Raw genomic sequence first — 10,735 nt, forward strand, 5'->3', positions numbered from 1 at the left:
AATGCTTAAGTGGGAAGCGCTGCGATGGTAAATACCATCAAGATATGGGAATGAGATAAGGGGCGCCACCTTATCTTCCAATATAGTTCTTTGCTTGCTTAATCTATTATTTACGCTCTCGTTGGTCTTTAGATTTTTCGTTCATTGGCATCGGAATTTCTTTCGGCGTTATTGCCCTCGCCTATAAGGTATGTATTCGCCATTGTTGTTTATTTATTTCATTTGTTTGTGCGCAACTTTACACAAAAACTGCTGTTGGGTATGAACCAAGGATATATCTGTAATATTTTTGATAAAGTACATTCTAATATAAATACGCATTGTCTTCACCTGAGAGCACAAAAACTGGTGTACCGATTTTGACCAAAATCGGTAGTCATTTTGGACATGACCCAAGGATGAATCTGAAATATTTTGGATAAATTACATCAGTACAATTATGCATTGCCTTCGCCTATAAGGGTATGTAATCGCCCAAGTTGTCGTTTATTTATTTGTTTGTGAGCAACTTGACACAAAAACTACGATACCGATTTTGACCAAACTTGGTATCATGTAGGGTATGAACCAAGGATATATCTGTGACATTTTGGATAAAGTACAAATATGCAACATTACTTAAAAATAATCGCTATGTTAAATGATGACAAGTATTTTGTTAGTTTATTTCTTGTTTGCAAACAACAACAATAATAAAAACAACAACAACAACAACAACAACAATAATAATAATAATAATAATAATAATAATAAGAAAGCAAAAACAACTCGAGTTCCTCCCTGCAGAACTGAATATGTCCCTACTCACGGTACAATAGCATTTTCATAATTGACTTAATTTTCCCCTGACATTTCCCTGTTCCTCGTGTTTCCGGCTAATTTTTAGGGGAAAAGAATTTCTTGGAACGAATTAGGAATTAAAGAATAGAGTAAGTGGAGGACACTCAGGTTTAAAGAGATTAGGGGCGCATGTTCCAAATAGCTTAACATGAAAAGTGAAAGGAAATTTTGTTTATTTCCAGACTTGAAGAGAGAGAGAGAGAGAGAGAGAGAGAGAGAGAGAGAGAGAGAGAGAGTTATCATGTTAATCCCAAACAGTTACATTGTTGTTTTTAACAGGATGAGATACATATAAACAAGGTAATGCTTCTTGCTGCAGTTCATTTATAGATGTCGCATAATACTAGATGCCACAGTGTTACATATTCTAGGAGAAATGTCTAGTGCGTTTCATGAGATGCTAGATTATTAATGAAGGCAAAATGCCGTAAGATAACTGTAATTTTGCAACAATTTGCTTAAAGTCCGACGTAACAGTGTGCATTTTGGGGTGTTAATCTTGAATATGAATGCAAATTGCAATATCTCGCCATTTGCCATGATACTGTAAAGCAAAATGAGATCATGAAATATGAGGTAACCAATTTCAAATACTTTTCAATTGTAGAATAATGAAAAGCTGGGTTGTGGTAGCCTATTGGAAATGTCCCTGCATGGTGTTTTGCTGGATGGGAGATCGAGTTCCGCTTAAGCTCGATAGTTTCTTATAGTGTCTGCAACCTCACCATCCTTGTGAGGTAAGGATGGGGTGTTTGGGGGGAGCCTATAGGTCTACCGGCTGAGTCATCAGCACCCATTGCCTAGCCCTCCCTAGCTCTCCCTTGGGTGGAGAAGAGCTTAGGCGCTAGTCATTTGGATATATAGCCAGTTCTCTAGGGCATTGTCCAGCCAGGGTATTGTCACTGTCCCTTGCCTTTGCCAGCCACTGTCCCTTGCCTTTGCCAGTCACTGTCCCTTTCTTTAGCCAGCCACTGTCTCTTGCCTTTGCCAGTCACTGTCCCTTGCCTTTGCCAGCCACTGTCCCTTGCCTTTGCCAGTCACTGTCCCTTGCCTCGGCCAGCCACTGTCCCTTGCCTTTGCCAGTCACTGTCCCTTGCCTCTGCCAGCCACTGTCCTTTGCCTTTGCCAGCCACTGTCCCTTGCCTTTGCCAGTCACTGTCCCTTGCCTCTGCCAGCCACTGTCCCTTGCCTCTGCCAGTCACTGTCCCTTGCCTTTGCCAGTCACTGTCCCTTGCCTCTGCCAGCCAGTGTCCCTTGCCTCTGCCAGTCACTGTCCCTTGCCTTTGCCAGTCACTGTCCCTTGCCTCTGCCAGCCACTGTCCCTTGCCTCTGCCAGCCACTGTCCCTTGCCTTTTCCAGTCACTGTCCCTTGCCTCTGCCATTCACGAGCAGCCTTTAAACCTTCAAACTGCTAAACCACACGTGCCTTAAAGCCCTTCATGCTGAATTACGCTCAGCTCTCGTAATTTATCCAATGAAAAAAAAAGAAAAGAAAAGAAATAGCGGAAAATGGTGGAATTTCCGAGACAAGAAAACTGATTACACTATTTAGGCGGGAAACCATAAATTCATAGAACCCAAAACTGGAACGGACGTCTCTCTTTGTCCACCCACTTATGAGTAGGCCTAATGTTTCGGTAGGCTTAGCAAAGAGAAAAAAGTGGAGACTAGTTTAACGGTTGAGAGATATATATACCGCCTTGTCAGACATACCTGGACGGTGTACGAAAGACTCGTTTATTTGGCCGTGAATTTATGCAAGGTATTACATCCTACACATGAGGAGGAAGGCAGGCGTCGTTTCCTTTTGCTGTCAAGGTCCATTTTCTTTCTTCATTCTTCTCTTTGGTAATATAATAGAGGTCTCATGCTGATACTGATATAAGTGATCACGCCAACCGCTACTTTTACTACTATTGCTACTACTATTACTACTACTACTATCTCTGCTACTACTGTGGATGATGATGGCTGTATGATTGTATTAATACACACATAATATATATATATATATATATATATATATATATATATATATATATATATATATATATATATATATATATATATATTCAAATATAGATATGAGCTTATATTTTATTCCTGAAATTCAATGAATTCCATTTGTGGTTTGATATTTGAATGTATGAAAGTCATGAGCGTTAGCGGAATAATTATATATGCAGACAATATATACAAATATATATATATATATATATATATATATATATATATATACAGTATATATATATGCACATATATATGTATGTATGTATATATATATATATATATATATATATATATATATATATATAGCAAGACATTACCCTGTTTCTCACAGTCTGACCTCATCCATCTTATATCTCAGAGCACAGAATAATTATCTTCTTTCCTATATATCTAATAATATAATGACAAACTATTTTGCTCTTCATGTTTATATGTTTATGTATATTAATGTTTGATATTTGATTCAGAAGCGCTATAATGTGTCCGTTCTCTCCACAATAATAAAATTGTCAAGAAATGTGACATTATTTTGTATCTGTGTGGGTTATAAAATAGCATGAATTTCTATATTAATTCAATATTTTTGAGAAAGCCTTTAAATCTGACAAAACTTCAGCAGTAATGAAAGCACTTCAAAGACAAGGACTGGATGAATCTTATGTTGGAACACTTGAAAATATCTTGTTTGAAGAGAGCTGGTGTTTGTTTGCTTATTTGTAAAAATACTTTTTGTTATCCGACACTGCTATAGTTATCTGAAAATAATTGGATGTTATCTTTTGAATACAAATTTGCGGTACTTTCCTAACATCAATAAAACGACGGAAAAAAAAGAAGCAATTAATATTACCTTTTTCTATTTCCTTTCTTGCTCTCTCATAGACAAAATTAAAAGGGTAACAGAACATAGATGCATTTCTCTATTCCCTTCAATGAGAGGAGGTGATATATATGGAAATTGTTATGAATAATATTTCTACTAAAATTTAGATAAAAAAAAAAAGAAACTCAGTCCTGAATACAAATTCCTACAGACATAAAATCAAATATACACGACACCACAGACCTTTGCAAGAAAGTCCCCCAACCTGTACCAGGGCAAATATCCGTGTTTAGGGCTAAAGAGTGGAAAACATTTTTATAATAATAATAATAATAATAATAATAATAATAATAATAATAATAATAATTTTAACAATTTTGATAAGAAAAATAATAAAAAAAAACACTCATATCTCTGTGGTAAGAATCGCCTGTGTGAGAAAGCCAACGAAAATCTTACATTGGCCAAATTTGACCTACAGAAAGAATATTCCGTAGGTCTTATGATAACCCTTCGAAAACCTTTAATATAAAACAAGCATCTTCGAACGCCATAAAGCAATGAGCAGGTCATGACATCTTGCCAAAGGCATCGATAATCCAGACTTTGAGAGTTCTTGGAGAATTCTGAGAGAATTCTTCTCATTATCTTTGGCCTATCACTCGGATCCCTTTTTTACGATCTCCCATTAACTCCTCATGGTTCGACCGTCCTTGAGGTGGAGGAGGTTTTGGGGTTAGGGTTGGAGGGCTGAGGGTTAAAGAGCTGGGGGTTAAAGGGCTGAGAGTTAAAGGCCTGAGGGTTGATGGGCGGAGGGTTGAAGGGCTGAGGGTTGATGTGCTAAGGGTTGAAGGTATGAGGGTTGATTGGCTAAGGGTTGAAGGGCTGAGGGTTGATGGGCTAGGGGTTGAAGGTCTGTGGGTTTATGGGCTAAGGGTTGAAGGGCTGAGTGTTTATGGGCTGAGGGTTGAAGGCCTGAGGGTTGATGGGTGGAGGGTTGATGGGCTAAGGGTTGAAGGGCTGAGGGTTGATCGGATAAGGGTTGAAGGGCTGAGGGTTGAAGGGCTAAGGGTTGAAGGGCTGAGGGTTGATGGGCAGAGGGTTGATAGGCTAAGGGTTGAAGGGCTGAGGGCTGAAGATTGATGGGCTGAGGGTTGATGGGCTGAGGATTGAAGGACTGAGTTAATGGGCTGAAGGGTTGATGAGCTGAGGATTGATGGGCTGAGGGTTGATGGGTTAAGGGATGAAGGGCTGAGGGTTGATGGGCTAAGGGTTGAAGGGCTGAGGGTTGATGGGCAGAGGGTTGATGGGCTAAGGGCTGAAGGGCTGAGGGCTGAAGGTTGATGGGCTGAGGGTTGATGGGCTGAGGATTGAAGGACTGAGTTAGTGGGCTGAAGGGTTGATGAGCTGAGAATTGATGGGCTGAGGGTTGATGGATTGAGGGTTGAAGGACTGCGGGTTGAAGGGTTTGAGTGTTGAAGAGCTGAGGGTTGAAGGGCTAAGGGTTTATAGGCGGAAGGTTGAAGGGCTAATAGTTGATTGGCGGAGGGTTGAAGGGTTGGGTGTTGAATGGCTAAGAGTTTAAGGGCTGCGGGTTGAAGGGTTGTTGTTGATGGGCTGAGAGTTGAAGGGCTGAGGATTGAAGGGCTGATGGTTGATGGTTGATGGTCTGAGGGTTGATGGTCTGAGGGTTGAAGGGCTGAGGGTTGAAGGGCTGAGGGCTGAGGGTTGATGGACTGAGGGTCGATGCCCTGAAGATGGAAGGGCTGAGGATTGAAGGATTGAGTTGATGGGCTGAGGGTTGATGGGCTGAGGGTTGATGGACTGAGGGTTGAAGGGTTTGAGTGTTGAAGAGCTGAGGGTTGAAGGGCTGAGGGTTGAAGGGCTGAGGGCTGAGGATTGATGGGCTGAGGGTTGATGGATTGAGGGTTGAAGGACTGTGGGTTGAAGGGTTTGAGTGTTGAAGAGCTGAGGGTTGAAGGGCTAAGGGTTTATAGGCGGAAGGTTGAAGGGCTAATAGTTGATTGGCGGAGGGTTGAAGGGTTGGGTGTTGAATGGCTAAGGGTTTAAGTGCTGCGGGTTGAAGGGTTGTTGTTGATGGGCTGAGAGTTGAAGGGCTGAGGGTTGATGGTCTGAGGGTTGAAGGGCTGAGGTTTGAAGGGCTGAGGGCTGAGGGTTGATGGGCTGAGGGTCGATGCGCTGAAGATGGAAGGGCTGAGGGTTGATGGGATGAGGATTGAAGAATTGAGTTGATGGGCTGAGGGTTGATGGACTGAGGGTTGAAGGACTGAGGGTTGAGGGGTTTGAGTGTTGAAGAGCTGAGGGTTGAAGGGCTGAGGGTTTATAGGCAGAGGGTTGACGGGCTAATGGTTGATTGGCGGAGGGTTGAAGGGTTGGGTGTTGAATGGCTTAGGGTTTAAGGGCTTTGCGTTGAAGGGTTGCTGTTGATGGGCTGAGAGTTGAAGGGCTGAGGATTGAAGGGCTGAGGGTTCATGGGCTGAGGGTTGATGGTCTGAGGGTTGAAGGGCTGAGGGTTGAAGGGCTGAGGGCTGGGAAAGATTGGTCTCTAACGAAAGAAATAAGGTCAGTGGGTGCAATAAATTAACCTCAGTATCAGTGTCTTTGACCTTAATATCTAAAACCTTGGGATATTATGGCTAATAAAGTCTGTGGTTTTACCACTTTCAGGATAGTTTATTAGCGGAGGAGAAAAAAAGTTATATCTTAGTGTTTCAAAGATTTTGGAAACTAAGATAAATGAAGTTATTGAATATTAGAATAAAATTAAATTGATAGAAAATAAGATCAATTTGAAAGTGTGTGAAACAACTTTACGATCCATAATGCTTCGAACCTCTCTTTCTGTTAATAGTGTCTGTGTAAGGTAACAACTTTACACAGATATTATTAAATTCCAGTAATAAAGATATGTGGAAAATAAGTACAGCAGAAAAATCGGGCAATTATATTTTTTACGACATCCAATAGCATTAGACTTCTGCTTAATATGACACTGCAGAAGAACTAAAACAAGAAGACACGTGGACCTTATGCAACCTACTGCAAGAATCCTTGCAAAGTCTGCAAGGAAGAAGAAGACCTCTGCTTGACCCCTGCAGTGGTGTGGCAGATGGGGATATAAAATTCTATTATCGTGTGACCGTGTTTCTTTTTCCTCTGAGTAGAATGTTATTGCTTTTATTGCCTGGCATTGTTACCGTCGGGTGCCAGGTGCTTTAAGGGGGGAGAGGGGGGCGGGGGTTAGTTTTAGGAGGCTTATCTAGAGCGCATGGAAGATAAAGGGCTAATGGTCTTGGATAGATATACTGTACTGTACCCTCTTTGCTATTTTTGATTTAATTTAAATTAAATGATAATGTGAATATGAATATAAATACATACATATGCACACACACACACACACACACACACACACATATATATATATATATATATATATATATATATATATATATATATATATATATATGTAAAATGTGTACTGTAATACACGGTTAAAAAACACGTATTTTCAATAGGAAAATCTCCGTAAAAATATACTGTTCTCAGCCGTATTTCAGTAAAATAAAGGCAACCGTAATATTACCCTACTTTGTTATTATCTTTTACGGGTTAGAGACTGTAATATCACTCCTTTACGTCAATATAGCAGTTTTTAAAACGGTAAATGCCAGGTAACAGTTATTCCAGGATTTTTACAGTTTTCTAGGGCAAATTCTTAAAAGTGTACAATAAGCGTTATATGCATTGAAAATGATATTCCATCAGATTTCAGTGACTTACCATGTCTTAACTTAAATTATAAGTGGTGGAGCGTATATCATGAAGTAGTGGATACTGTATATATTACCTCATAGTTAGTATATATTAGTCTTATTTTGTACTGCATATGAGATTAGAATCTTTTATTACGATGCTCCTCTGTTCAGTTTGTATCGTTTATTTGTTTACGACGTCAGTCCAACTCAGAGAGAGAGAGAGAGAGAGAGAGAGAGAGAGAGAGAGAGAGAGAGAGAGAGAGAGAGAGAGAGAGAGAAGGAGCATCTGGAAGTGTGCCATAAGCACTGAGACTACAATGTAGTTATAAATATAAGTTTTATACAACGAAGTAAATAACTCGGCTACGAGTATGGAATGTTAAATGCAATACTAAAAAATTACTGCTGTTAAAGTATTAGTGGTAGTAGTAGTAGTAGTAGCAGCAGCAGCAGCAGCAGCAGCAGCAGCAGCAGCAGCAGCAGCAGTAGTAGTGGTAGTTATAGCTTGTTTTTTTTTTTTTTTTTTTTTTTTTTTGCTATGAGTATTTGTCATAACAACAGCAGCACCAACAATAGCAAATGTTGCTACTATTACTACTTTTACTAGTACCATTAGTAGCTGGTGTAAGCATAACAATTGTGATAATGTATATGAAAATAACAATAAAAACAGCAGTACTTATAGAAAAACAATAACAACTATCATCAACAATGTCTGCTATTGGAAGTTGCGACATTGCCAAGAAAAACATCATAACAGCAACGGTATTAACGATAATCTATCACTAGGAGTACGTAATACGTCTGGCAACAACATCAACAAAAACAACAAATGCAGTCATGTCTAGTCCACTGCAGGACAAAGGTCTCAGACATGACCATATTCATGTGTAGGGTTTGGCTAGTTTCCATCATCAGGCTGGCCACTGTCGATTGATGATGCTGGAAGACTTTGGTCTGATCGTCCCCATTAAACTAACCAATAGTCCATTTCTTTTAGCGATGCATATTTGCACCGACTCGCGGCGGTGCCCTTTTAGCTCGGAAAAGTTTCCTGATCGCTAATTGGTTAGAATTATCTTGTCCAACCAATCAACGATCCGGAAACTTTTCCGAGCTAAAAGGGCACCGCCGCGAGCCGGTGCAAATATGCATCGCTAAAAGAAATAGACTATATTATAGGTGGCCTTGATTAGTACAGCTTTGCTGATCATGGCGATACACAAACCCTTTCAACAGCTTGAGGTATCCCCACTCAGAAAGGAAATATGTCTGACAATAACAATTAAAACCTCACTAGCTAAGAAAGAACAAAAGTATGTATTACACCCACCGTTAACATTAACAATATATTATTTTTCCTTGTTTCCATTCCTCACTGGGCTATTTTCCTTGTTTGAGCCCCTGGGCTTGTTGCATTCCGATTTTCCAACTAGGGTTTTAGCTTAGTAAGTAAGTAAGTAATAATAATAATAATAATAATAATAATAATAGCCAATGAATTACTTAAAACAGCCAATTACTGCCTACAAATCAGCTACTATTATGACATTAATGATTCATCAAAATTCATTACGGAAATTAAGAGTTATGTATATTACGAAACCATATTACTATGAACAAATGTCTGTAATTCGATAATTTTGGATCGTGATTCTTCAAGAGTCGCCATTAAAGGTATAAGTAAGCTTGGGGGCCACTCAGTAGAGAGCATGCCTTCGCCACGCCAAGCAGTCTTATTTTGCTATTAACTCCACTGTGTACTTGTACTACGATATTGCTATTTTCTTCAAATTCTAATTGATTTGTCCAAGTATATAACGTTATAGCTATAGTCTACTTTTTTTAGCGGTGCATATTTGCATCGACTCACAGGGGTGCCCTTTTAGCTTGGAAAGGTTCCTGATACTTGATTGGTCGAAAGTATTTTTGTCCGAACACCTTTATTGTTCTCAAATAATTACCAAGTAATGTGAATCGAAACTTATTTATTAACCTATATTTCTCCATCAGATATATGTTTTGTCAACAAGCAAGGTGAAAGAATAAATACATTATAAAGTATCGTCATGGTAAGTCTAAATTTAATAACACAATCCGCCGAAGTCAACGACAGCATGTTATTTTCGGATGTACGCTTTGTAATTTTGTAATTTTTCACATATTTCAACACAAATTGGGATAAATTACACTCAGCATTAGTTAAACATGTTATTATAAACTTTCTTTGAATACCAGAATTTACCAAAAACATGGAATTAATAAAACCCGATATTTGTGAAAACTTATGGGGAGGTAAAAGAACAGCCTGCAGCGGCCTGACGGGAAAACAATTTACCATTTACTTAACATTTCTGTCTACTTGTACTTTAATGTACCTTATCCAAAAGGTTACAGATTCATCCTCGGATCATAACCAACATAAGTACCAAGTTTGGTAAAAATCGGTACAATAGATTTTGTGTAAAGTTGCTCACAAACAAGTAAATAAATAAACAGACAGGAGTGAATACATACCCCTTGCAAAAAAAAAAAAGTTTAAGATACCTGAAGATATTGGTGTTTAGAGTTTATTTAACCACCCTCTGAAGCTTAAAATTTTTAATTAGCTTAATAATGTTATTTTTCTTCAATGATAGATATAACAAGAGAAACTAATAGAAAATTTCAGAGTTAATTCAATGACACGAGTCATTTTATAGTTTATATATGACATATTTGTTTTTGACGTTGTTAATAGTTTATATATGACATATCTCTTTTGACATTACCTTTTTTTAGAATGATTTATTGTTAATTCGTTCTCTTCAGTTATTTATTTCCTTATTTCCTTTCCTCACTGGGCTATTTTTCCCTATTGGGGCCCCTGGGCTTTTAGCATCTTGCTTTTCCAATTAGGGTTGTAGCTTGGATAGTAATAATAATAATAATGATAATAATAGCTTATCGTTGTGGAAAGCAAAGTCTATAGAGATACTGTATCTATACAGACCTTTGGTTGAAAGTATGCTGTCAGCTCTTCTGTTCTCCCCTCCCTCAACTCAACCTGTCTGTTTCTTTGTTTGTTCTCCTGTCTGGCTGTCCGTCAAAATGCTATATTGTGATATCAGAATAGGATCCCTTTATAAAACCTTTCTTGCTGTTCTTTAAAAGGCCTAAGTAGAACTTACGCCTTACATAGGCCTTGAAGTAAGGATGATAAAATATAGGCTGTAAAAGTGGTGGGCTTTTACAAAGGCAATACATCAATTTTATACGTTTACTTCTATCATACAATAAGAAA

The 10,735-nt window shown here is 38.7% G+C and overlaps 1 protein-coding gene across 1 annotated transcript; it reads right to left on the minus strand.

The window, feature by feature from the left end:
* Positions 1–4,460: 4,460 nt before the first annotated feature.
* LOC137644193 (uncharacterized) lies at positions 4,461–7,549 on the minus strand. The gene is made up of 6 exons (XM_068377194.1): positions 7,545–7,549; positions 6,735–6,786; positions 6,103–6,239; positions 5,748–5,945; positions 5,266–5,641; positions 4,461–5,171 (listed from the first exon to the last, which is right to left on the minus strand). Exons 1-6 carry the CDS (start codon positions 7,547–7,549, stop codon positions 4,461–4,463), a joined length of 1,479 nt encoding a protein of 492 aa, XP_068233295.1.
* Between the last annotated feature and the right edge of the window lie 3,186 nt (positions 7,550–10,735).

This window comes from Palaemon carinicauda, chromosome 7 (genome assembly GCF_036898095.1).
Source record: "Palaemon carinicauda isolate YSFRI2023 chromosome 7, ASM3689809v2, whole genome shotgun sequence".
In the NCBI taxonomy this organism is placed as follows: Eukaryota; Metazoa; Arthropoda; class Malacostraca; order Decapoda; family Palaemonidae; genus Palaemon; species Palaemon carinicauda.